General features: G+C 28.5%; 2 protein-coding genes and 1 long non-coding RNA gene across 3 annotated transcripts; 1 reads left to right on the top strand and 2 right to left on the bottom strand.

Moving 5' to 3' along the window:
• Positions 1-1,455: 1,455 nt before the first annotated feature.
• On the top strand, positions 1,456-2,695 carry LOC121174021 (uncharacterized). Its single transcript, XR_005889684.1, has 2 exons — positions 1,456-2,301; positions 2,390-2,695. It is a non-coding gene; the product is annotated as an uncharacterized lncRNA (long non-coding RNA).
• A 1,519-nt stretch (positions 2,696-4,214) lies between these two features.
• LOC121174020 (abscisic acid receptor PYL4) lies at positions 4,215-5,563 on the bottom strand. Its single transcript, XM_041012007.1, has one exon. The coding sequence runs from the start codon at positions 5,191-5,193 to the stop codon at positions 4,501-4,503; it is 693 nt and encodes a 230-aa protein (XP_040867941.1). The 5' UTR covers positions 5,194-5,563; the 3' UTR covers positions 4,215-4,500.
• Positions 5,564-15,879: 10,316 nt separating this feature from the next.
• LOC100781856 (SNF2 domain-containing protein CLASSY 1) lies at positions 15,880-24,809 on the bottom strand. Its single transcript, XM_041011947.1, has 6 exons — positions 24,728-24,809; positions 21,079-21,147; positions 20,526-20,773; positions 18,560-19,894; positions 18,080-18,252; positions 15,880-17,948 (listed from the first exon to the last, which is right to left on the bottom strand). Exons 1-6 carry the CDS (start codon positions 24,807-24,809, stop codon positions 16,046-16,048), a joined length of 3,810 nt encoding a protein of 1,269 aa, XP_040867881.1. The 3' UTR covers positions 15,880-16,045.
• Positions 24,810-25,088: the final 279 nt, after the last annotated feature.

The following is a 25,088-nucleotide window of genomic DNA, read 5'->3' as shown; positions in this document are numbered from 1 at the left end:
CTAAGAAAGATGGAAAATTATCGACAATTATTTAACCAAGTCTTGTGTGGTAAAATGAGTAAATGACTCATGGGACACTAATTCTTCTAACACTAATAATATGTATATATAAGCAAACAACGCAAGGTTAATCAAACATTAAAGAATGCCTTTGAGGGACTTTTATGAAAAGGATGTAAAAAAAATTTGATTTTTTTTATTTGGGGGTCGATTTTAAATTATTACTGAAAATAGAATAAATCGTGACAATTATTACGACTTCTGAATTAAAAGTCGGGACAGATATTACGATTTATTATTTTTTATTTTTTTTACAACTTTAGCTTATTTTTTTATTTTATTTACATTTTTAAAGTCGTACAAGTTTTTTCTTTGAACTTACCACTTTGAAGTTGTAAGTTTTTTTTTTTCTATGACTTTAAAGTCATTTTTTTTCATGTTTAAAGTTTTTTGTTTTAGGATTTTTATTTACTTGTATTTTCTTTTTTGTTTTTATTTTCAAATTTTTTAAAAAGTTGTAAATAATTTTATTTATTTAATTATTAAATAAATATTTTTAATTTTACTTCTTATTAGTTTTATTTAATATTTTGTATGTATTTTTTATATGATTTTATTTAATATGTTATATATTTTTTATTTTAAATATTTTATATTATTTTTTAATAATGTTTTATTTAAAATATTTTGTATATTTAAAATTGAGATAATTTTATATATTTTAATATTTTGTATATTTAACATAATCGTAATAAGCGTCCGTACAAATAAATAGACAACTAAGATAATTTTTATATTTTTCATTTTATATCAATGTATTTTGTCATTTTTAATTTAATAATTATTTTTATTATTAAATTATTACATGTTGTTAATAGTAAATTTCTTCATACAAAATAAATAATATTATTTCATAAATTATAAGTTTAATATTAGCTACAAAATATTTTAACTTTTTTTAAAATTTTAGTTTTTTAAAATTTAAGTATTTAAAAGAAAAACAATATTAAATATCATTATGTTAATTTTTTATTTTATTTACAAAACAAATCAACTTCAATAACATTATTAGAAAATTATATAAATTTTAAATATACAAAATATATTAAATGAAACTAATAACTAGTAAAATTAAAATATTTATTTAATAATTAAATAAATAAAATTATTTATAATTTTTTAAAAGAATTGAAAATAAAAGTATAAAAAATACAAGTAAATAAAAAATCATAAAACAAAAAATTTTAAACATAAAATAAAATATGATTTCAAAGTCATAAAAACAATAAAAAATATTACAGCTTTAAAATTATCATAAGTTAAAAAAAAATAAAACATATATAATTTTAAAGTCATAATGAAATAAAAAATTAAACTGAAATCCTTAAAAAAAAATAGGATTTCAGTTAAAAAATAAAAAATAATAAGGCCATGCTTTTGATGCCCACTTGCAAGCCAAGTTGCAATTCCGTCCATCCCTTCCAACCTGCAACTCACATTTGTATAATGAAATATATAAATAACAATTATCAATAATGAACGCAAAAAGAGAGAATATTATTAGCTTCGGCAAAGAATAACAACTTGGCATTGTCTGCCGAACAAGTTGAGTTTCCTCCATGGCAAGTTGCAGTTCAAAGGCTGATTCTATAAATTAGTTTATTATGACGTCGCAATCCCTAAATATAATTATGATGATCTATTTGTTAATATTATACGCTCCATATTACGTGCATGGCTATCAAAGAGAAATCTCATTTGTTTTTACAAATAAGTGCTCTGTTTTTTTAGTATCAGGGTTTCAGTTATCCTTTAGCTAATACGTACATATGCAGTACAATCCGCAGAAGCTTCAGAGCAACTTGCAAATTTTTATAACAAAAAAGAGCAACTTGTAAAAGCCACTGCCCACCGTTTCACCGATTTCCACGCTCAGAAAATATCAAATGGTTAATCAATATATATAATTTACTTTTGAAAGATGACTAATATTATATATATATATATATAACTTTGGTAGTTAATTACTCAATATAATTTAGGAACAAGTTCAGTGTGTGTTTATAGCAAAAGACAGAGAAATAATAATAAATGTGATGAGAGATAACTTTAATTTACATGCGAGTTTTATTATATATAAAAAGGATTATATTTAGCTAAATTCAAAATGGCTGGTAGTTGCATTTCAAAATAGCGAATTTGAAACTTTGAGGCAGACTGTGGGCGTCCAATTTGATCGCTTTAGACCACAAGCATTGAAAGCATATCAGCAGGCAGCTAGCTTTTGAAAACACGTGAATGGTTTGTTCTAAACATCGTGTTAAACATTGATCCCTCATAAATTATTTCAAAGACTGATCAACAATGAATGGAATACTTTCTTTGGCAGTTACTATTATAACTTTGCAGCGGCTTATCCGACGCGTATTATACGCATCGTGACGGATGGCGATCGATTGGTTTGGTTTAGAACATTAAAAAAATTGCACTAGAAGATGATGATCAATCACGCCAGATGGAGAATATTAAAAGTATGAATTTGCTAATAGAATTGTTGTGTACTATGTATATGTACAAGTGTGTGTTAAGTTGCTTCCTTGACTTCTTGTCTTGGTAATAATAATGTATTAATGTTCTTTTAAGTCACTTTTCAATATATGAAATAGAAAAAAGATACATTCTTATTTGAATTTAATTAGAATGTACTAGCACTTTTTTTTATAATAAGATTGTTGATTTTAAAAAAATTATATAGAAGTAATAGTTATAATTTTAATTAAAATCTTATTCTCAATTTTTAAAACCAAAATGGACACCAAACAACGTGGTAATAACGTTTAAATTCATTAAAAAATTCTCCTTTTTTAATTAACGCACTGGTTGGTTAATTAACCCTTCATAACACTAGCGTTCTTTATTTAAGTAGGAATGCTTAGACTCCTCAGATGTTGATGGAATGATATGAAGAGTTAATTAAGTAATATTTTATAAACTTTATCATTTATTTTAATCAAATTTAAATGTTGGAAGGACGATCTTAAACGTTGGATAGGGTACTCCCCTTTAAAATTAATTTGCTTTATCATATGATAAATTTTAACAATATAATATTTTCAATGTTCTCTTTATTAATATTATTAGGTGATTAATTGGTTTTGTAAAAAAAAAAAAGGTGATTAATGAACTGGTAGTACATATATCCCAAATATATATAGAGTACATTAACCCTGAATATCTAATAAAACTTACGTAAAACTTATCCGGTAATAAATACTTAAATAGTAGTGTATTAAAAATATTATTTTAATTACTAATATATCCTTCATATTATATCGTTTGTACGTTGTACGTTTACTAGTATATATAGTCTTTTGTATTTTGGTGATCACTGGGCCGGGGGGTGATTTAGGTGACGATATTACATTGATCGAAGAAAGTTATTTTTTTTTTTACAAAAAGAAAGTTATTTTATTCTTATCACTCTTTTTATTTCAACAAATAGATGCTCGAGTGTTCACAATACTTCCTTTAGCTATAGTTTTTTTTCATGTATTGTTCATACGAGTTTTTTTTTTTGGTGCAACTGTTCATACGAGTTCATACAATATTTATCTTGTATTATATTTAAGCTCATTATTGTTCATAACTCCTTTATTCGGATTGCAACATTTACCATTGCTGTGGAGTGCTCAGCTGCTCAAGTGTGTGTAATGTAGGCTTTCGCTCCCTCTTCAAAATATGACAAATAAAAATATTACTCATAAATGTTCTTAGCACATGTTAAAAAATTAAATGAGAAAAATATTTATTATATAAATTTTAAAAGGGTATAAAAAATCAACAAAAACATAATTTTTTCCTTTCTAATAAAAATATTTTTTATTTTATTTTTCTTAAATAATATGTTGGGTCAACAAGTTAATTAGCATTTGTATTAAAATAAGTAAAAATATATATTTAACTAACCAGCCAGCTCATCAATTTTCCATATCTCGAGAAAAATACGCACTAAACACGAATACAAACTAGCCAATTAAAAATGTTAACATTAACAACTACTCATTGGTTAATCCATAATTTTATTTACGGTGTGTTGCGAATGAAGGAAAACATACACAAAAGTCAAAACAAGAAGAATCAAAGTCCACCTCGGATGCGAAGTTCTGGGTAAATAGAACACCATCAATCCACGATCAAGAGCTTGCTAGGTAAAATGAAAAAAGAAAATAGAACTACATCATTGGATCATTTATATGAACATTAACATTAACATATATCATATATACATATCACATAGATTCAACCATTGCCGTCCGAAAAACCCTATTGATCTATACACATCCATGCATATCAATTCCAAACACGGGCTTGAATCTAAGTCCATGACACCCGAATTTGAAACAAAAAAACCGGAAGACACAACCCATTTTAACTTTAAAAAAAGAAGAAGAAAGAAAAAGAAATAGAGAAGAAATAATGATATCGTTAAACACTTAACAGTTAACAGTGTTGTGCAGTGTTTTCACAGTTTTTGGTTCTGTTCTCAGCAATCTGAGCCAGCGACTGCAAGTTACAACGTACGATCGTGTCGACGAACACGCATGTTTCCTCCTTAGTGTTACCCTGTGGTGCGTCAACGACGTATGACTCGATGACAAGTGTCCCGTTCCCGTTGGCGTGGAGCGTCGTCACCGACCGGTAGTTCCTGAGGCGGTGGTCGCCGCCGACGACGCTGAAACTGATGACATGGCGCTCGTCATCGAGGATCTCCAGCCGCTCCGTGCTCATCTCGGCGGGGAGCCCCGACACCACCCGCACCTCGCGGACGGCGCCCACGCGAATGCCGTGGCCGGTGATGACGTGGCAGCTCTTCACGAAGTTCTTGTACCCCTGTGGGTTGTCGAACCGCCGCACCACCGCCCACACGGCTGCGACGGGGGCGTTGATGTGCTGCGTCACCACGGAGCAGCACTGGTTGAGCCCAACCACGTTCGCGTGGTGGAGCGCCACCGTGTCGGAGGCCGCGATTCCCCTGCCAGAAGAGAGAGAGGGCACCATTAGGCGACGCGCCGCAGTGGACGGCGGCGCTTGAGGCTGCTTCGGGCAGTTAACGCCGTTGGCGATGGCGACGGTGGCGGTGGTGACGGCGTCGGTGATAGGATTGAACCTATCCAACTGAAGAGAAGAAGGCATTGTTATTATTATTATTTAATTTATAATAAAAATAATAGTAACTAAAAATGAATCTCTTTGTTTCTTCTTCTCTCCGGAGATATATATCACTTTGTGTTTGTGTGTGTGTGTGATTTGTTGATGATGTTGAATAATAAGCAAAAACATATATATGAGAGGGTGTTGGAGACGGCAAGGTAAGGAGTGGGTTAGTATAAATATTTTTGTAGTACAAGTTGCATTAGTTTTGTTGCTGAAATGAAGGGGTTTTCTTTTTTCTTCTCTTCTTTTTGCTCTTGTTTGTTGCCTTTGGAGATGAGATTCGAGCTAGGTAAATGAGGAGAGAGAGAAAGATAGAGAGAAATGAGAGGATACATTACAAGGTGGTTGTCGTTATTGATCTCTTGTAAAGGAGCTTAGGCAGGTAGGGCATGCAAGTGGATCCTCAACTTGCAATTCAACTTGCAATGCAACCCTATTGTATTTTGTTAGGTTAAATAGTCATTTTTGTTAATTTCCTTTTTTAAAGATGAAAAGTTAAATTTTAACCCCTTAAAGTTAAAAGTACAACAAATTTATTCATTCGTTCAGTTATCGCGTTAATGAAAGAGGTTACGTGACACGGTCAGGAACAAAGTTGTCAACGTTTTATATATTCCTGGACGAAAATGACTATTTATCTAAAATATAATTTAATCTTTATTTTTTTCCCTTTTTTTAATCGTTGTAAGTATAACATTATAGTAAACACTTTAAAAAAATAAAAAAATCAAGCATAAATTAAAATAAACATAATAATAAATATAATATTGATTAGTAAGCATGATCTATTTATTACTTTGAAATTTTTAATGTGATAGTATATTATCCAAAATATGAGATGCAAACAAAAATATTTAGTCATTAAGTTAATCCTTACAAAAGAGTGAGATCCAATTTGCTTTTATCACTACATAATATTGTCACAATAGAAATTTCAGAGCAACAGAAAGATTATTCTTGTTCACCAATATTATGTTTATTCTAATTTATGTTTGTTTTCTTATTTATTTAAGTATTTATTGTAATATTATGCTTGCAACGGTTAAAAAAGGGAATGAAGATAATAATTATATTTTGGATAAATAGTCATTTTCACTCCTAAATATGTAAAGCGCTGATAAATTCGCCCCTAAACGTGTCAGGTAAGTTATTACATTAATGATAATAGACAGAAGTTAGCAGATAAATGAATTTATTACATTTTTTTCACTTTTGAATACTAAAAATTAAATTTTTATCTTTCAAAGATAAATTTGTCAGCGCCTACGTATTCAGAGAGAAATGATTATTTATTCATTTTGTTGGACTTTGTTTTTATCAATTAATACCTTTTTCTTTATTTCAAACTACAACTTTGCCTCTCCATCCTTCTCTATTATTTTATTGTTTATTTCTAAACCAAGTATCATTATTTAATTTGTCAACGAATTTTAATTTTTTACAATTTTTCTTAAGTTATGCATTGAGAGTGTATTTTTTTTTAGATAATTATTCATCATAACTCATTATATAAGATAAATTTATTGAATTTTAAAATAATTATTTTAAAATAATTTAAACAATAATTTATTAATTTATGATTGAACGGTAATATAAAATTATTTCACACTCATAATCATTAAACTCTTTTTTTACCAACTTTATATATATATATATATATATATATATATATATAATTCTTTTCAGAAAAGCAAATCAATTTACTGACTGGTAATTAGCATCTCGGGGTTCCTCTTCATCGGATGACTTATGTATTATAGTTTATTATACTCCTGGTGAGTTAAAACCTTTATTGTTAGTTGATGTCCCTAATACAGCTTTTTGTTCATCAATAATTGTTCTTATATTTTTTAATGATAAAAAAGATTATACAGTCATAATAAATAATCAAGATTACAAATTAGTTTGATAATCACATGACTGCTTAAAAAAATAAAAATCATGAGTGTTTTTTTAATCTTAAAAATATAATCTAATAATTTATATTTACGATTTTTATTTTTCAAAATAACCATTTTTTTAGTGTACACTGTTTATATAATGTGGGATGGCTTTGCATGGGGTAGGGGAAGGAATTTAATAGCTTTCGATGATTTTGGGTGGTGCTGGTTACGTAGTATTTTGGTTAGTGTAAATCCTAAAATATGATATAGCCGGTATCCACACTCATGATCTGTTGGAAATAACTCTTTATTAAAAATGAAAAACATTGGGTGGGAAAAATTACATCGGGTAAATCATATTATTTCTAGAGACAAGTACATAGAAAGCGGCTCCTGTAAAAAAAAATGGTTATTTTGAGAAATAACAATCGTAAATATAAATTATTATATCATATTTTTAAGATAAAATGAAACACTCATGATTTTTAATTTTGAGAAAGCGGATCCTTCACAGACATAGCAAAATTCTGAAGTAAGAAGCAAGTTCACGTGTGATGGCGAAACCCATTATAGAATATGTTAGACTGAAAGGTAACAAATTAAAATATGTTTTATTGCAGAAACCATAAACTAATAAACCTTTTGGGTAGATAGAAAAGTGATAAATCATACATAATAATAACTGAAATACTCAGCTTTTAATCAATTTAATTCAATATATATCTATTTTTGAATTTTTCAAAGAGATGCTTAGCTAGGGAGGAAACCTAATTTAGTATAAAAAAAAGAAACAAATTAAAAACATAAATTGACCATTGAATGCCTCTTAAAATATTCCGATCCATTGATGTCTACATAATAATATATATTATTGATATAATAACGATTGAATAAAATGGATATACCTATTACGTAATAGCAGATTTGTCTACGCAAAAGAGACAGTCAAAGGTGCTAATTAGAAATTAATCGCCCCATAATAAAATTCTAAACCTTTGAAAAGATAAATCAATTCTCAAAAAGATTTATTTTACTTATCTCAGTACCATGCACCATGGATCATCTTACTGTTCTGTTTTAGGAATTTTCAAAGCTACGCCAACAAATTGAAATTGGGCTAAAAATCAAACATGCATGGTGTCACAACTATATTACTAGTAGCATTTAGGTGTATTACTAGTGGATGATTTTAAAGAATTTATATTCCCATTGAAGTGAACATTGCTTTGATGTGTGAATGATTCGGGTTGATATGCATTATTATCTTATGAACTAATTAAGTTTCCAAATTCATGTTCGAGAGTACAAAATTAACAAGCATAGGCAAGATAAAATTTTACATATATGATAACGAGCAATATATTTAGAGTTCAATTATTTGATGACTGATCAGAAAATCTTCTGTGTCAGCCTCTTACAATTTATATATAAGAAACAATTGAGATATTAGAGGCATGTGAGGAGCATACAGAACTGAAATCTAACTCTGCTTACGTCACCTAATAATTTATCAAATTATAATATGTTTAGTGTTTCATTGTAATCTCCAGATCATTATTTAAACAAACGTTTCGTACAAAAAACAAATTTGCCAATAATCATAGTTTGGAATTTTTCAAATGTAAAGCCAAACACATACTTGGGGATCGATGTCTGTAAAAGCCTTCTAGAAAATTTATTTGAGCTTATTTCATTTTAAAAACCGTGTAATTATTCTGATAAATTGTATATAAAAGATATTAAAATAAAGTAAATAAATTATATGAGTCGATACCAAAAGTCATTTTTGTTACCTTAATCTATCAATGTAAACTTATTTAAAAGCACCTATATATAACAAAAGCAACTCTTATCGAATGAATTATTAGTTAAATCGTTATCTTAATTATAATGCCTAGCTAGGCCCAACTCTTTTTTAGCTTTTCACTTATAGATTTTTTAATTATAAATTTACAATGTTAAGAATTTTATATATACAAAAATATTAATTTTTATTAAGTTTATAAGTATTTATAAAAAAGTTAAATGATTTATAGAAAAAAATTGAGATTTATAAATTTATTTTAAATTATGTCAAAATTTAATTAATTAATTTTATGTCCTTTGATCATTTAATGTTCTTCTATTTATAGGTATATAACTTTATGATTTATCCAAACTCGATCTTCTTTATTTGGTTTGAGAAACAAAATGAAAAGGAAGAAAATTCAAAGATAGAATTTGGATAGACAAAAAGTGGTGGGAAAAGAGGTAAATTAATAAGTTGTTCGTTATGAGAGAAATATGAAAAAGGTTAAAAGAAAGAAAAGTAAAATTATTTTTCTATTTATTTGATCGAATAGAAATGAAAAAAATTGAAAAGTTAACTATGCCCTAAAATAAATCATTTTATAAAAAAATGGAAGAAAACAAAAATGTGGAGAAGGATAAATATGAAAATAAAAATTTAAAATTCTGCTCCCCACTTTTTCATCAACATTCTTGGTAGAGATAGAAAGAAAAAGTGACTTTCGCCTATTTTTTTTCCTTCTCGTCTAATTTTCTCTAAACTAATTAAAGGATAAGTCAACTTCTCTCTCCCTTCTTTTACTAAATACTACTTCTCCTACTGGTCCCCTCTCCCCCGAAAAAAAAGGTCGACACAGTAAAACATATCGACAAAGGATCATAATTTTAATTGAGAAAAAAAAAGTTATTCATTCATCATGTAAATTTTTTTATATAATTATTTAATCATAATTCAAAATTTCACCATTCATCAATGATGATAAATTTTATACTATTAATACATAAATATTAAACTCATTTTAATTATATACACCAAAGCTTAACACATAAAACCATAAAACATAGTCAATAAAAGTATACAAATAATAAATGTATAATCATAATTTTAGACAATTTAATCATTAATAAAAAGAAGTTTTTTTATTTTAAAAAATAATGTATATTGATCACATGTCATTTTTAAATTTTTGAAATAGCAAATTACATGCATTTTTTTAAAAAAAGCAATCTTGCTAGCGACATATATACAATTATTATAAACAACAATTTTTTTATTCTAATATTTAATATACCTGCATATTTATGATCTAGAATCGAGGTCACTAATTAAGTTATATTAATCCCACTTCAATTAACTCATGCGCGCGCATGCATATATATATATATATATATATATATATATATATATATATATATATATATATATATATAATTTTAAGATTAGAGTAAAAATATAATATAATATAACATAATAAATATATATATGTATATATATTATATTTTATTATGTTATATATTTAAATAAGCTAATTTTTTGTAGTCAAAGATTTCTTAAATGATTTAAAACCTTTGTAGTATAATCATTAAATAAGCCTTAAAATAATTTTAACTTAGCTTATTTAGTGTAAATTTAGATATTATTATCATCAATGTTTTTTAGATATTATTAAATTTAATGCGAGCCAAACATGCAAACCACTAACAAGACATCTGACCTATTTCTAACCTGTGAATTTCTCCCTAATTTCATCTATCAACTAGGCATATATTATTAGCTTATGGATTTTTATCTCCTTCGCTATTGGTTTTAGTTTTACCGTTTATTTTACTCTTGAAACTTTTCTAATGATTCGTTCCTTCTCATGAACTTTATTCTTCGTCCCTTTCGTAACTTTCCCCCCCAAAGCTCACCAACTTCCACCAACTTGAATTTCTTTTTCCTTTTAACTCAATAATTAACCTTCATCGATCCCGTATTGTCCGTCTACCCTTTAAATTAAAATAAAACACAAGTGAAAAATAATCAAATAACCTTGGATGATGATAAAATACCTACTTCTTTCATCTTTATACACAAAAATCTTTTAACCAATTAACAAGAATAAAAAAATTAATTAATTGAATTAATAACATTAAGTTTATTAACAATTTACATTATTTTTTCCAAATTACTTTTAAAATTATTGAGACTCAACATCTCAATTTTTTTCATTTAATTATTGTTCATTTAACTAATTAATGTATGAAGAAAGAACAATAATTATTTAGTTTCTGTTATTAGTTTATACTGGTCATCTTTCTCAATCCTTATAAGAGAGAAAAAAATATTTGTTTTTATTAATTTATAATAATTATTATTTATTGACTAAAAAAATTTAAAATAATTAAAAATATTTTGATAAGAAAATTAACGTAAGAAATAATATTTGAAGAGAGTCTTATAAAGAAGAAAAACAATTTTTTTAAAAGAATTCAAATTCAAATATAGAGGAAGGAAAATAGTAGCTGTCTAGTAAATGAATGTGGGAGCGGCTGCTCCTAAATTATTGCCAATTGATATTTTCAGTTATAGAATACAGTATATATTTTTTAATTAATACAACTTGGTTCAAGTTTTTGAGAGTTGAGACTGTTGCTAACCACTGTAGACTATTTTATACTCATTCAATGCACGATTGGATTAATGCAAGAGGTTTCATTTTGAAGCAAGTTAAGAGGTTTTTTATTTTATTTTATTTTTAAAATCAAGTTAAGAGGGTTGTGACTAGCATATTCACTGACTCAAAATATTTTGACCAATTCTTTTGTAGAAGTTTTGACGAGCACCTCATCTTATCTTTAGTCATCTTCTATATGTATATCCAACATGCACATATACATGTTTAAAGTGATAAATTTTTTATAAACATAATCTGTATAATAGGAATTTTCAATCTAATATTTTTTATAATAAAATTGTTTAGTAAAAAGTTATTTAAAAGTGTAAAAATAATTTTGACTTACATTATTAAAATAATACAAATTAAATCCTTCCTATCTCCTATCTCTGTATGTAATGTGTTTCATTAACTTTAATACATTAATCATTTGTGTCAAATTACTATATAATGTGTGTTTATAATTTCATGAAAATTTTCAATTTAATAATTAAATTGATAAAAATTCATTACATATAAAATTTATTAAAAAATATAAGTTTATAAAAAAGAAAAAAAATTATATACTAATTATGTAAAAAAATTTATATGATCATTCAACTATAATTCACCATCTTTGATATTACATATATAGGTATTAAACTCTTATAAAAATTCAATTTAAATATTTGTTTGTTTGATGTTGTAAAATGAGTCCTTTATTATACGGAGTGAAAATTCGTTTTAAAATATTTTACTATCCAAACTCCAAATTTAAAGTGTTCATAATTTAAAAGGAACGAAATGTTTTTGTTTGAATTTTTTTTGTTCAATCACTAAAAAAAATCCGAAAAGAGTGACAATATTGTTATTTTATGATTTTGTCCTGTCTTGATATTTGTTTTCTTGAATTATTTATACCGACATACAAGACTAATCAAGCTTTGATCAAATTCGAGGAATCTCATTTATAATATATAAATATTCTCTGGCTAAGTTAATTAATTACTCGGCGCAATATAATGAGATATAACGATACAAGATATACGACTATAAAAATTAAAGCAATACCAGATACACGGTATAGCACTGTATCCACTAGAAAAAAAAAATAATTTAATGGTGATAATCACTTTTTATATACCAATATGAGTAATATAAAACAGATAATTAATCAGAAAATTTTAAGCAACAGCCAAGTTGAGACACATCACTAAAACATAATTGTTGTAGATATAGTTAGTTATATCAGAAAGAAAATTGATCGATAATTCTGAATCAAGTTTTTTTTAATATTATTATTTCATTTTAGGTCTGGAACGTATGCCTGTATCAAGTTGGATGGATAATCCAATTCTCCAACTTGACATGAGGGGGTTATATAAAAAAAAAGTTAAGTACATCGTACAACACTTTTAATTAAAATAAAATTAAAAAATATAAAAAAGAATAATAATTAAAATTGTGAGAAAAGTTTTTGCCCTAAATTGGTATGACTTATCGGTATGAGAAAAGTTTTTAATTTTTAATTCAATTAAAAGATATAAAAAAACAAGACAAAGTATAACTAAAAATTTCACATCTTAAAACACTCAAAATAATCAAGTTTATGCCATACAATTTATCATTTTTTTTATCAAAATATTCATGTCTTATATATCGTTTATAACTGATCATTTTTACAGCTTTCTTTTTTTAACTCATAAAAATACCGAATTATACTAATTATCATGATTACAACGAATATATACTTTGAGTAAATGAATCAATTAAGTATTATATAAATTTTAATTTTATATATTATGGTAATCAATTTTTTTAATCAAATGGAATGTTTTTTTAAATACAATATTCATTATATTGTTCCTAAAAATGTTTTTTAGTATTTAATCAAAAGTATACTCCATTTTCAATTTTAAATATAGCTTTCTCACCTATTTTTTTCAATGCATTGCACGATGATATGATTACTATTTTCATTATTAATATTTTTATGAACGCATGACTATTTATGGGATTGATTAGAATTCATGACAATTGATGGGTGTGTTTCTTCACTTTTTTCACCACTTTTTGGTTTTCTCTCCTCTATGTTCTTTTTTTTTGGTGTGAGAGCAAGGTGAATTTGGATTCTTGAATGTTCACCAATGGAGATTTGATCTAAGAATGGATGAAAAACCAATTAAATGCAAACAGGTATTTAAGAAGAAATATAGGATTCTAAGAGTTAAACTAGTATGGTATAAAGTAAGGCTTACGAAAACGTTTTTCGTAGAAGAATTAATTATCGTGAAATTGAAGATATAAAATGAGTTGAGTGATTAAGAAAGAATAGAAAGAGAAAAAAATTATGGGTTCAATCTCCTTCTAACAAAAAATTAACAATCAATAACTAATATTCACCAATCTAATTCATTGATTAATTATAAAGTATAAGTTAAAAGGAATCAACTACAAAACAACTATAAAGTATAAGTTAAAAGGAATCAACTACAAAGCAACTACAAACGCTCAAAGTTGTGAGATGATATTGTGATGAGTTAAGAAATGTGTTGGGACTCTTGCTTGCCAAAACTTCTCTTGATTTAATCTTAATAGATTTTTCTCATTTAACATTAACATAATTATTATCTACATCTACTAGTCTATTCTAACTAAGATTCCTCAAATAAAAAAATCTAAATCACTTAATATCGCTCTCAATCCCTTGGTGATTGATTACTAGATGATTTGCATTCAGAGCAAAGATGCATGAACATGCTAAAAAAAATCACTCTATCCTAGATATGACTCATTTTAGATATTCTTCATAAGTTTTTAGTATACAAACATTTCCCATAAATATGTAAATAAGCATAGGGATGAATAATAATAACAACATTATATTAAAAGATAGTTTAAAATCATTACACTAAAGAGAGTTTGGTTTGAAAAACTCCCAACAATAGATAATTTTAGTCATTCATTATCATGAGAGACTTATAAATATAAAAGTGAGATGAGAGGGAAGAAAATGAAAGAGAAATGGATTGAAACAGATTGGCTACTAGAGCTCTAGAAACGGATTTTCCTTATATTAGCTTCTTTGCTTTCCCTTGCTTCTTCTTCTTTACTTCTTTTTGGTTTCTTCATTCTTAAGGAAACAAATGTTTCCTTTCCTTTTTATATGTTTTCACTAATTAATTGGTCAATTAGAACTCTCTTATAGATCAAGTGGCCACGTACTAAGCGCAGGATGCGCGCTTAACGCGTTTGCTTGTGACAACTGTCTTTCAATGTGACTCCTTGCGCTAAATGACTTGCTTGATTGAGTGGTTTTGACTCGCGAGATCGTGTTGAGTGTGACACTTCAGTTCATTAATCCTCTTTCATGCTTCTGCTACAACTCTACACAAAATACAACCAAAATTATTCTAAAATCATTAACTTTAACATCTTTTAGATAAAAACTCAAAAGTTAATTCTTATGGTTTTAAGACACAATAAATAATAAAAGATAAAAAAATGAGATAATTACTATATGATTTTAATATATAAATAATATATGCAATAACACTTATCAATTACCAAAAAAGGAGAACTATGTGTGTTTGTTGAAAAAATCCGTAGGACAATGCTACACATTTATAAATTTATCTTTCTTAAAATTTATTTGTTTAACTTCTCCATTAACATTTATAAACTTATAATTATTTTAGTTTATGCAATGCGTATAACTAAAATTTATAATATATTTTTTAACATACAAATTATATTTTAAAATGTTCTCTTTGAAAAATAACTCCTTAAAAATGTTTTCATTCAACATAACTATTATAATTTATGACTTTCTTGTAAATTAAATTCAAATACTTTTTTCAGTTGAAAATTTCCCATAAAATAGAAATCAATTCAAATTAGGCCCTAGCATAATTTTATCGTAATGGGGTGTGTATTAAAATATAGACAGATTGGGTTACATTACATAAGCAAGCAGATGGTGCTATGGCTCCTTTATTTTCCACTGTCCCTGCTCCTGTTTCAAGTATCGCGCAAGCTCCTGCAAGGTATTATATATATAGTATTAACGACCACGGTTATCAGAAACCCAAATCTGAATTTATATAGTAGTATTACTTGGCAACAATGTCATAAGAGAAACCATGAATTCAATCCACAGAATGATAAGACTCAGACCAAGAGATGACATGAATGGCTCCAAAATGTGCATTTGTATTAAAGTTTTCAATTTTAATTTTGGATGATAAGTTTCTACTAAACTCGAATTTGCGTTGCATTTCAGCAGAGAAGAGTCAAATCTGTCTTCGACACGCCATGCCTAATTTTATGTGGTGTTTGGATTTTTTTTTCCAATCAAAACTCTAAAGTGGCATGCATATATGGAAATTTTGAACAAACACTGAAGGTACATGCCGACAAGAATTCTAGTGATCTAGTGCAAACACTGTTAACAACACTAATACGGAGAATGTAGGATTAGGATACATATAAACATAAATTATGCACATGTTTTCATACCTCTCTTCAATTTGTTGAAGCCTTTTCATTCTTTAGAATCATATGAATTGTTTTAGACTTGTCCTCCTCAACCATTTCCCTCAGTATATCATCTTCAATGTTCACTGCTCGCGAATGTGAAAGGTTCTCCTCAAAAGCCTCACTAAAAATCATGCTAGAAACCCACTCTTTCCAAGTGGTTCTTTTGTACTTATCTTCCTCCAATGTGCCTGTTACCAAGAGCTGATAAACGTAAACCATTTTTTCTTGACCAGGACGAAAAGCCCGTGCAATAGCCTGTTTTGTTTTCGATGGATTCCATTCTGAGTCCAAAAAAATCACTCTAGAAGCTGCTGTTAAACTAATGCCTTCAGCACAAGCTGTAATTGAAGCAAGGAGTACCTTTGATGCTCCTCCATGCTCCTCAAACTTATCTATCACTTTCCCGCGTTCAAAGAGGTCTAGTTCCCCACTAAGCAGCAGAATTTCTCTATCTTTTTTCCATTTGAAGAACATCTCAAATAACTCTATCAATAACTTCACAGGTGCAAGGTTGTGGCAGAAGATAAGTACTTTCTCTCTCTGCATAACACGGAAAACAAGGCTCAGAACAAATTTAACTTTTGATCCTGCTTTCATATCATACTTGTATTTGTCTAGCTGCTTCAATTGGTCTGCAGTGAAAAACTTATTTGCGCATGAGGTTGTTTTAACCAACCATGGATGTATTGATCCAAGAGTTACCAAAAGCTCTAGCTCTAGAGGGTAACCATTGCACTCGTCCACTCTCGTGTGTAGTTTTGGCAAAATCTCACGCTGCTTGTCAGTTGTATTCATTAGCAACGTGTAGATTTGTAAACCAGGAGCACTATCAAAATTTTCACTCTCATAAACATCTACAAAACCATTTGTGGTTTCTCTCAACATGTTTAGACCCTGCATCCTCTCATTTCCAATACCCGAGTCAATTTTCTTAGCAATTTTATCTAAGAACAATTTTCTAGCTCGTGATTCTAGCAAATGACCTGCCTTTTCTACTGTTTTGCTTTTCCTTCTGGTAATCGGGTCTAATGTATCAAGCACTTCGGAGATAAACTTTGGTCTTGCCAAGCAAAGTGTGTTGAAGTATTCACAAAAATTGTTCTGAAATAATGTACCGGAAAGTAGTATTCTTAGATCTGTTTTCAGTTTCATCAACCCTTTCCTCAACCTTGACTTGGTGCTTCTTGGATTGTGCCCTTCATCAAGTATCAAGATCCCAGGACCTTCCCTCAATGCTTTAGCCATATATTTTCTGTGTGCAAACTCTGAACCCTCTCTCATTAATGCTAAAAATGCAGTATAGCTCATGACCAAAACACTTGGTTTCTCTTGCCACAGTTTTATCTTTTGCAAGCAGTCCAAAACATGCTTGACATATTTATTTGGATTTGGAAAACCAGGAAGAACAATTGAATTTTGCTCAGTATCTTTCTGAGTTCCACCACGCCCATGAATCAGATACACTGGCATAGAAATTTCCCACTTGTTGAATTCTTTGCACCAAGTGTAAAGTGTGCCTTTTGGAGCAAGGATAAGAGGCTTCTTCCCTGGGAATAGCTTTAAATAGCTAACGAGAAATGCAATGATGAGAAAAGTTTTACCAGCTCCAGGAGCATGAGATATCACACAACCCCCTCTTCTTTTGGATTCTGCATCCATAAGTTTTGGCTCCATAGACCCTCCAATATTTTGCCAAAGAAATTCAAAAGCCTTCTTTTGGTGGTCATGCAACTTTTCTCTAAATTGGGGAATTAACTTCCAAACGTTATCATGTTCCATAGAGTTATGTTCATCTGTAGGAGCATGAGTTGAGAGCAGATGGAAATCATCATCTTTACTAGCCTTTTCCTTTGTATCTTTTCCATTGCATTGCTTTTCCTCTTGGTGCCTCACTGAGCGTTGCATTTCAATCTGCCAATATGAACAGGTTTTTGAACAAATTGGGAGGTTATAGTCAATATGAGGAACTATGTTTATAGTTGCATAGGCTTTTTGAAAAGTGAATTAAAGAAATCAAACCAAACATGGTTTTGAACTTGACTTACGAAGGGTGGCGTAATATATTTTATCTCGGTTTTCACAAAGCCACATTTGTAGCAATAAATTCCAATTTCTTCAGACAATCTGTAATCATGCGGACAAGTGCGATTAGATTCTTCCGTAGTCTTGGCAAAATTGGCACTATTTGAACCCTGATGAGATAGTTACACCGAAATAACCTCAGAAAAGAAGATAAAAAAGCCAGAATATACAGATATAAATAAAAGGACAAAACTTGGTGGCAATTTCTTCGGTATTAATTGGTGTTGTTCTCTAATTAGAATTGAAGTTTTATCTTGATAATATGTGTTAACATTTAACGCAAACTTGTGTTATGCAGATTAACTAAGTAAAACTCCAATTTTGATTGAACAACAACACCAACAATATTTAAGGAACTGCATCTAAATTTTCTCCGTAAAAGAAATGCAACATAGAAAAGGGAATCAGTTGTTACACCTCTGTTTCTTCAAGATAACTTGATGCCAGTGCCATTTCCATTTCTCTCCACAACATATCGATCTCAGAGATTTGTTCCTCGTCCTCTCTTTCAGGTATTTCTGCTTCCTTCTTTTGCCCAAAGTTGCCTATTTCCTTCCGCTGGTCCATTACAGGTGGCTCTTCTGTAGTTGGTGTTCTATTGACATCCTTCAAGTATGAATCTATCATTTCCTTGTAGGCAGTTGCATTTAAGCTTCTGTCTTTATAACTGTGTTCTGCAGCATGGCTTCTGCTTCTTGAATACCATGATGAACCATGTCTTTTCTCGCTAACTCCTTTATTGGAATTTATGCCTTCCCTTCCAGGATCAAAATCTACATCAGCTTCCAGATCAACTAATCTCTTCCTCTTAAGCTTAGGGGTGCTATAATATGCATCACTTCTTCTAGTAACATTGTCATTGAGATGATGATGCTCAAGGGCTAATGAATCACCTTCTTGAAGAAGAGGAACACTAGCAAGTTGAGTTTGATTGGCCTCACCTGACTTTAATTCCAGCGTTTCATTCCTCCCATGGTACACTATAATCTCCCGGCAAGAACTCAGTTCATTGACCTTTTGACTATTGTCACTATTCTCTTGTGCTAATGGCAATGACTCTTCACCACCACCATCATCATCTTTCCTTTTGTTTAACTTGTATGGCCAGGTTCGAACATTACCAACCTTTATCTCAGAAACATTACCACAATCAGAGTAACGTTCAGGTTGTATGTTCCTACGTTTGGATCGTCGTAAGCCCTCAAAACCATAAGATGATGGCACTTCATCATAGTGGGAATCATGTTTATCGCCGCTTGTATTGGTGTCAGTCTCAAATAAATCAACTAGATGAATAACAGGCATTTGCATGCCGTCTTCGTTCACTTTAAAGTTCACAACACTTATTTCAGAATCCATGTATAATGAAGAGGTTGTAGCATCACTCCCTAAAATTTGATACACAATATTGTTTTCCACAGATCTTGCACAGAATGAAACCTTCCTTATAGCAGATGCAACAACCAACCATGAAAGGTCAGATATAAATTTTCCTAACAATTTAGTATGTGGCACTTTGGAGCAGTCTTCAGATGATTCCCATCGATAGTATTTGTGTTGACAAGTATTACGTTCAAGCTTTTGGAGGATGGCAATTTCATTTATTCCAACTACTTTAACCTCCTTCCTAAGAGTTCTCAGCTCTGTACCAAGTGAACCTTGATTAACATAGAAGTTTACATAATACTGACATGAGCACTCTGGATTATGTGGTTTTCTCTGTATGGAATTTATTTTAGCATCAAGCCACACCTAAAATCAAAAAGAGAAAGAAACACTTGATCAGATTTTTAATGTCCTAAAGACTACAATTCTTGAATTAAAGGAGAGAATTAACTCAGGTCTACTGGTGCTAAAAACAACATCAAGAAAGGCCAAATGAATAATCACCTAACAAATGCATACAAAAACTAATCCTTTAGATTAATAAATCAAGATAATTCAGTTTGTTTAGAGAAGAGTATGTTAGAGAGTCTGCTCTTAATTTCTCTTAATGTTTTGTTTGGCTATCATCTCATATAAAGAGAATTAATAAGTATCTACCGATAGATCGAGTAACACTAGACTCAAATCCTTAAGGAAAATTTTGAGTTTGAGTCTTGCAGACAAAAAAATGTTGTTGAGAGAGAGATTTCAGGGAAGATATCCAACCAAATAATTTAAGAAAGTTATCAACAAAATTAGGGATACTTCACAATAATGTCATAATAATCCAAAAATCTAATAAGTATCAAGCAATCAACAGCAAGGAAGAATACAAACTAAATCTACCACATCCATGAAGATTAATCAAACACACGCTAGAAAAATTGATAAAGAGTAACTGAGATAGACAAAAAAATCCAATTTTATATAGAACTACAACTAAAAGGCATTAACTTACATGATTAGCACTAGATTCATCTGAATTGTCATTACCCTGAGAGGCTGAGAGAACACATATGTCAATCCCAGTTCGTAAAAAGGAGCAATCTGATAAAGTAGCTTTCCTTGACCTAACTCGAACGTCTGAAAAGGAGCCTTTCTTAATGGTCATATGGTGATTATCTACAAAATATAGGGTCGTAGTTCCAGACTCAAATTTTATGAGCTCCACAGCTCGCCATGACCGAGACAAATATGCCTCGAAGGCTGTTTCAAACAAAATTTTGAGGGAGTTAATATAGTACGAAAATGAAAACTAATGAATGTGAGCACCGTATGATTATAGGAAAAAAAAATTGTAGCCAATTGGGTACACATAATATGAAAGAACTAGTCACTGAAGTATGCCCTGTGAATTACAGATGTCCTTTCACGTGGATCAGGGCATTAACAATCTCTCCAATATCATAAAATCATCAATATAAGCTCTAAAGTCTAATCCATTGATCTTTATTTTCTATTTTGCCATGCATGGTGATGATGTATTAACGAAAAGAAGGGGAAAGACTTACGACAAGCATGGAATGGATGCTTCCGTTGACGTAAATGACTTTTTCTATGCATCATTGTATTGCGTGCACCTGCAGTACTATGTAATATCAGGCAGCAACTACTATAAAATACAAATTCAAGATCAAGGCTTAATTAAGTCTACACGATAAGCTGGCTAATTCTTGACATATATACATGGATATAATAAATCATATCATGCATATTTTTGGAAGTTTCAATGCAATCTCCCTGACATGTAAATATACCTGATTTTATATCCACAACTTATGTTTATGTTGGGATACAATACCCCTTTACCACAATAAAGTGAGAGAAAAATTAAGAATGATGATAGAATGGAATAATTGTAACATTTACTCTTCCAAACATATTTCTGCAAACTATGGAAACGTTGTAACTTTATATATTGTGTAACAACTCAAGCAGCATTGATTTTTTCAATCATTTTTTTTTGTTCGTATAACTAACCACACCTATATATGTTCAAAAAAGTGCCATTAACAAAGGAAAAACCGATTGCTTTTTAAAAAATAGTATTCATGGTGAATTCAAAATCCATTGGTCTCTTTCTATACGTGGCAAAAATTAAGTACTCAAACTTCAAACGTAAACATGAATTCAAACTTCAAATGCATAACAAACTTGATCTACCATATGCATGTAGCCTAACAGAAAATTCCTATCAAACTCCGATAAACATGTTGCACGGCGCCCTAAACTGGAGTCAATCTTTACCTGAAATAAGCTATTGAGATATACTCTTAAAACTCAAGGCGCAACAAGCAATGCTGCACCAAAGAAAAGAGAGTGGAAAAATAAAAATGAAGTAGACCGCGCGTGGAGTAAATCGTAGAGTGAGAGTTGAAGTTCAAAAAACCTTAAATTTTGTGCGTACTCATTTGAGAGATTGACCATAGTGGACATTTGCAATTAAAGTGCAAGATCAGATACTCAAACCAATATTTTTTTTGGTTAATGAATAAAATGTTTATTCAGAAGAAAAAAAATATTTAGGTCATTGGGTCCCAAATACTCATTAGGGTTATAGGGCTCAAGCTCCAAGAGTACTTATAAAAGCAGGGTTAGACCCATGATTTAATGATGGAGGGCAGATATACAAATTAAAATTCATCTTATAAATATATTAACTAGGATTAAAATCATACTATGTATTCATAATTATGTGTTTTTCAAATTCATCTAACAACATATAATAAAAAATATATTTACATAGAAGATAACTCTAGTTTTGTTTTAGTATAAATATATGTTTTAAAAAATATTTATTTTATTTTTTCATTTAAAATCAAATCAATTAAGTCATATAATAAGAAAGTTTCCTAAATTAAGGATATCTTATCTCAATTTTCATAAAACACGTTTATATTGACTATCATTTTGAAATTTAAATTTTTTATGCGAAGTTATAAATAAATGTCATTTTAAGAAACAATATCAACTAAACAAATATTAATATCAATCAAATTAATAATATATATACATTAAATGATATTAATCACTAATAAAATAAGTACTGCAAATTTCTTTTTATAAACGTATCAGATTCAATACAAATCAATAATAAGTAAATTAATGTCAATTATATACTTGATGAAATTAAAACAATAAGTCAAAGAAACATATTGTTTTAATTGAAGTTGACAATAAAGTAAATTATAAAACTATTTTTATAATATAATAGGATTGCTAAGTCACAAAAACCCAACAATATAATTGTTTCAATTAAAATTAAAAACAAGTCAATTAATATATAATATATTTTTCCAATTCTATAATTTAAATAACACATAAACATATTAATAATGATCAAGCACGTCAATAATTATATTTTTTTTACTAAATTAAACTTTTGGTCCTTTAACTTATTTTTTATATTTATTTTGGTCATTTACTTTTTAAATATGGGTCAATTTGGTTCTTCTAAAACAGTGATAATTTAAAAAAAAAATTGGAACACAATTTTTAAATCCTTTTTTTTATTGATTGAAGAGCTGGGATTTCTTCAATTAAATTTATCTACTTAAAAACTAAATAAAGAATGACCGGTGTTTGAATAAAAGTGAGTCATAAATAAGATGGAAAATATGTAAAAGAGTGAGTCTTAGAAGCAAACAAAAAAACAATTTGACATTAGATTTTTTTATTTATTTAGATTCACTTTTCATGTTGTTTTTATCATGTTTATAGTCTTTTTTTATTCAAACATCAATTGATTTTCATAATTTTTATGTAGATAAACTTAGTAACACAAATTTTACATCTTGAATCGACTACAAAATACTCAAAATTATATCTCAAATTTAAAAATGATCAATGTTTTCAAAGGATCAAATTAACCCAAATTTAAAAGATAAATAATTAAAATGATTTTTGACAGATAAAAAAACAAAATAAATCTTAAAAATACGAAAGAACTAAAAGTATAATTTAACATTTTTTGTCATTATATTATTGGTGTGAGAATTTAACAACTTTTAATAATTAATCTATGCTAAAAAGTCTATTTGGTCACCTTTAATAGAATTTATTTAACCATATTTTTTTTAAATTTACTTAAAAGACTAAAAAAACTTGTTTTAGTTATCCTAAGTCCGGATTTACTGAGACTTTTTTTTTTAGTTTTTATACATTATTTAATTTTTTAAATTATAAAAAATTAACTAAAAGATAAATGGTACATGAAATAAAATATCGGTCACATGAAAACAAGATTATATCTTTTTTTACATCTTTAATATTTTGATTAAATATATAAATAAGATATATTAGTATACATGATGAAAATATTTGTAAACGTGATGAATATTTAAAATATTATAACATGTATTAAATAATTTATGCAATTTTTTAAAAATATAATATTTGTAAATTTTATTATCTTTATTATTTTTCTTACAAAAATATTATTACGATTTGTAATTTATTTTTATTTTTATAAAAATATATTTATATTAATATTAAAAATATAAAAAATTAATAATGCTGATATATATATTTAAATAATTATATATTCATATACATCTTATATCATTTTCATTTATATAATTTTTTTAAAATATTATCTTAATAAATATGCTTGCATTTATATATAACCATGATGTTTAGATTAGTAAGGTTAAATAAAAAATAATTTAACAAATTTAATTAAAAACATTTGAGACCAAAAACTAGGATTTAAAATTTGTATATTAGAACAATAGAAGCTAATGAAAAGGGTTGATTGCCATAGAATAGGTCCTTTGACTCATTTTAAAGATAAATTGACTCCACTAAAAATTAATTGCACATAAACTTAGTGAATTAGTAATATTTTTTGTTCACCATATAACATCTCCAAAAATAGGTTCATAGAAATTTATGAGATAAAATAAATTAAATACTTTTGTTCGTGCAAATGATGAAGTTTAAGATGGTGAATCTTGTTAGATAGTTCATAGTGATAAAGGAAATATAAACTGTTAGATTGTGCATTTTATTAATTAAGAGTTAGGATATGTTACTTGCAACTTTGTTGGTATTTTTTTTAATAATAATTTATTAAATATGCTGAGTGTATTTGACACCTTTCCAACCCATCAGAGCTTTATTTTTGTTTTTGTTCTTTAGCCCCACGAGATATGGCCGAACCCATCACTCCACCACGAAGACCCGCCACAGCCACGCGAGCTACCACCCCATAACTGTTTCCAAGAAGAACACTTGCCTCCATATTCCCTGACCAACACCAAATAGAATTACCACAAAAGTCCAACACCATTGGAAGCTATGGAAAAACATGGAGATGAGCAAGGGTGTAAAAGTCATTCACTCCCATCTTTCATTAAGGTTATTTTTGTCCCTACAATACTTTTTAAAAAATGGCCCACACCACAAGGCCCACTAAGGGCTTATGGCCTATGATTGTTAGGGCAACCTTTAATTAGTTACTTTAAACTTTCAAGTGTTGACTTCGTATGAGATTAATTTTAGTGGTACGCTAGTTTTAAGT

This window comes from Glycine max, chromosome 18 (genome assembly GCF_000004515.6).
Source record: "Glycine max cultivar Williams 82 chromosome 18, Glycine_max_v4.0, whole genome shotgun sequence".
Classification (NCBI taxonomy): domain Eukaryota; kingdom Viridiplantae; phylum Streptophyta; class Magnoliopsida; order Fabales; family Fabaceae; genus Glycine; species Glycine max.
The sequence above is the reverse complement of the archived record's forward strand: the minus strand, read 5'-3'. Positions and strand labels throughout refer to the sequence as shown.

Bases quoted from the DNA above. Each gene is read 5' to 3' on its own strand.
- LOC100781856 (XM_041011947.1), bottom strand. From the start codon at position 24,809: ATGGAGGCAAGTGTTCTTCTTGGAAACAGTTATGGGGTGGTAGCTCGC. The intron at 20,774-21,078 runs GTAAGTCTTTCC...TGTTTGAAACAG, and splicing joins GCATCCATTCCATGCTTGTC to CCTTCGAGGCATATTTGTCT. The intron at 18,253-18,559 runs GTGTAACAACTG...CTATCTCATCAG, and splicing joins GTTATCTTGAAGAAACAGAG to GGTTCAAATAGTGCCAATTT.
- LOC121174020 (XM_041012007.1), bottom strand. From the start codon at position 5,193: ATGCCTTCTTCTCTTCAGTTGGATAGGTTCAATCCTATCACCGACGCC.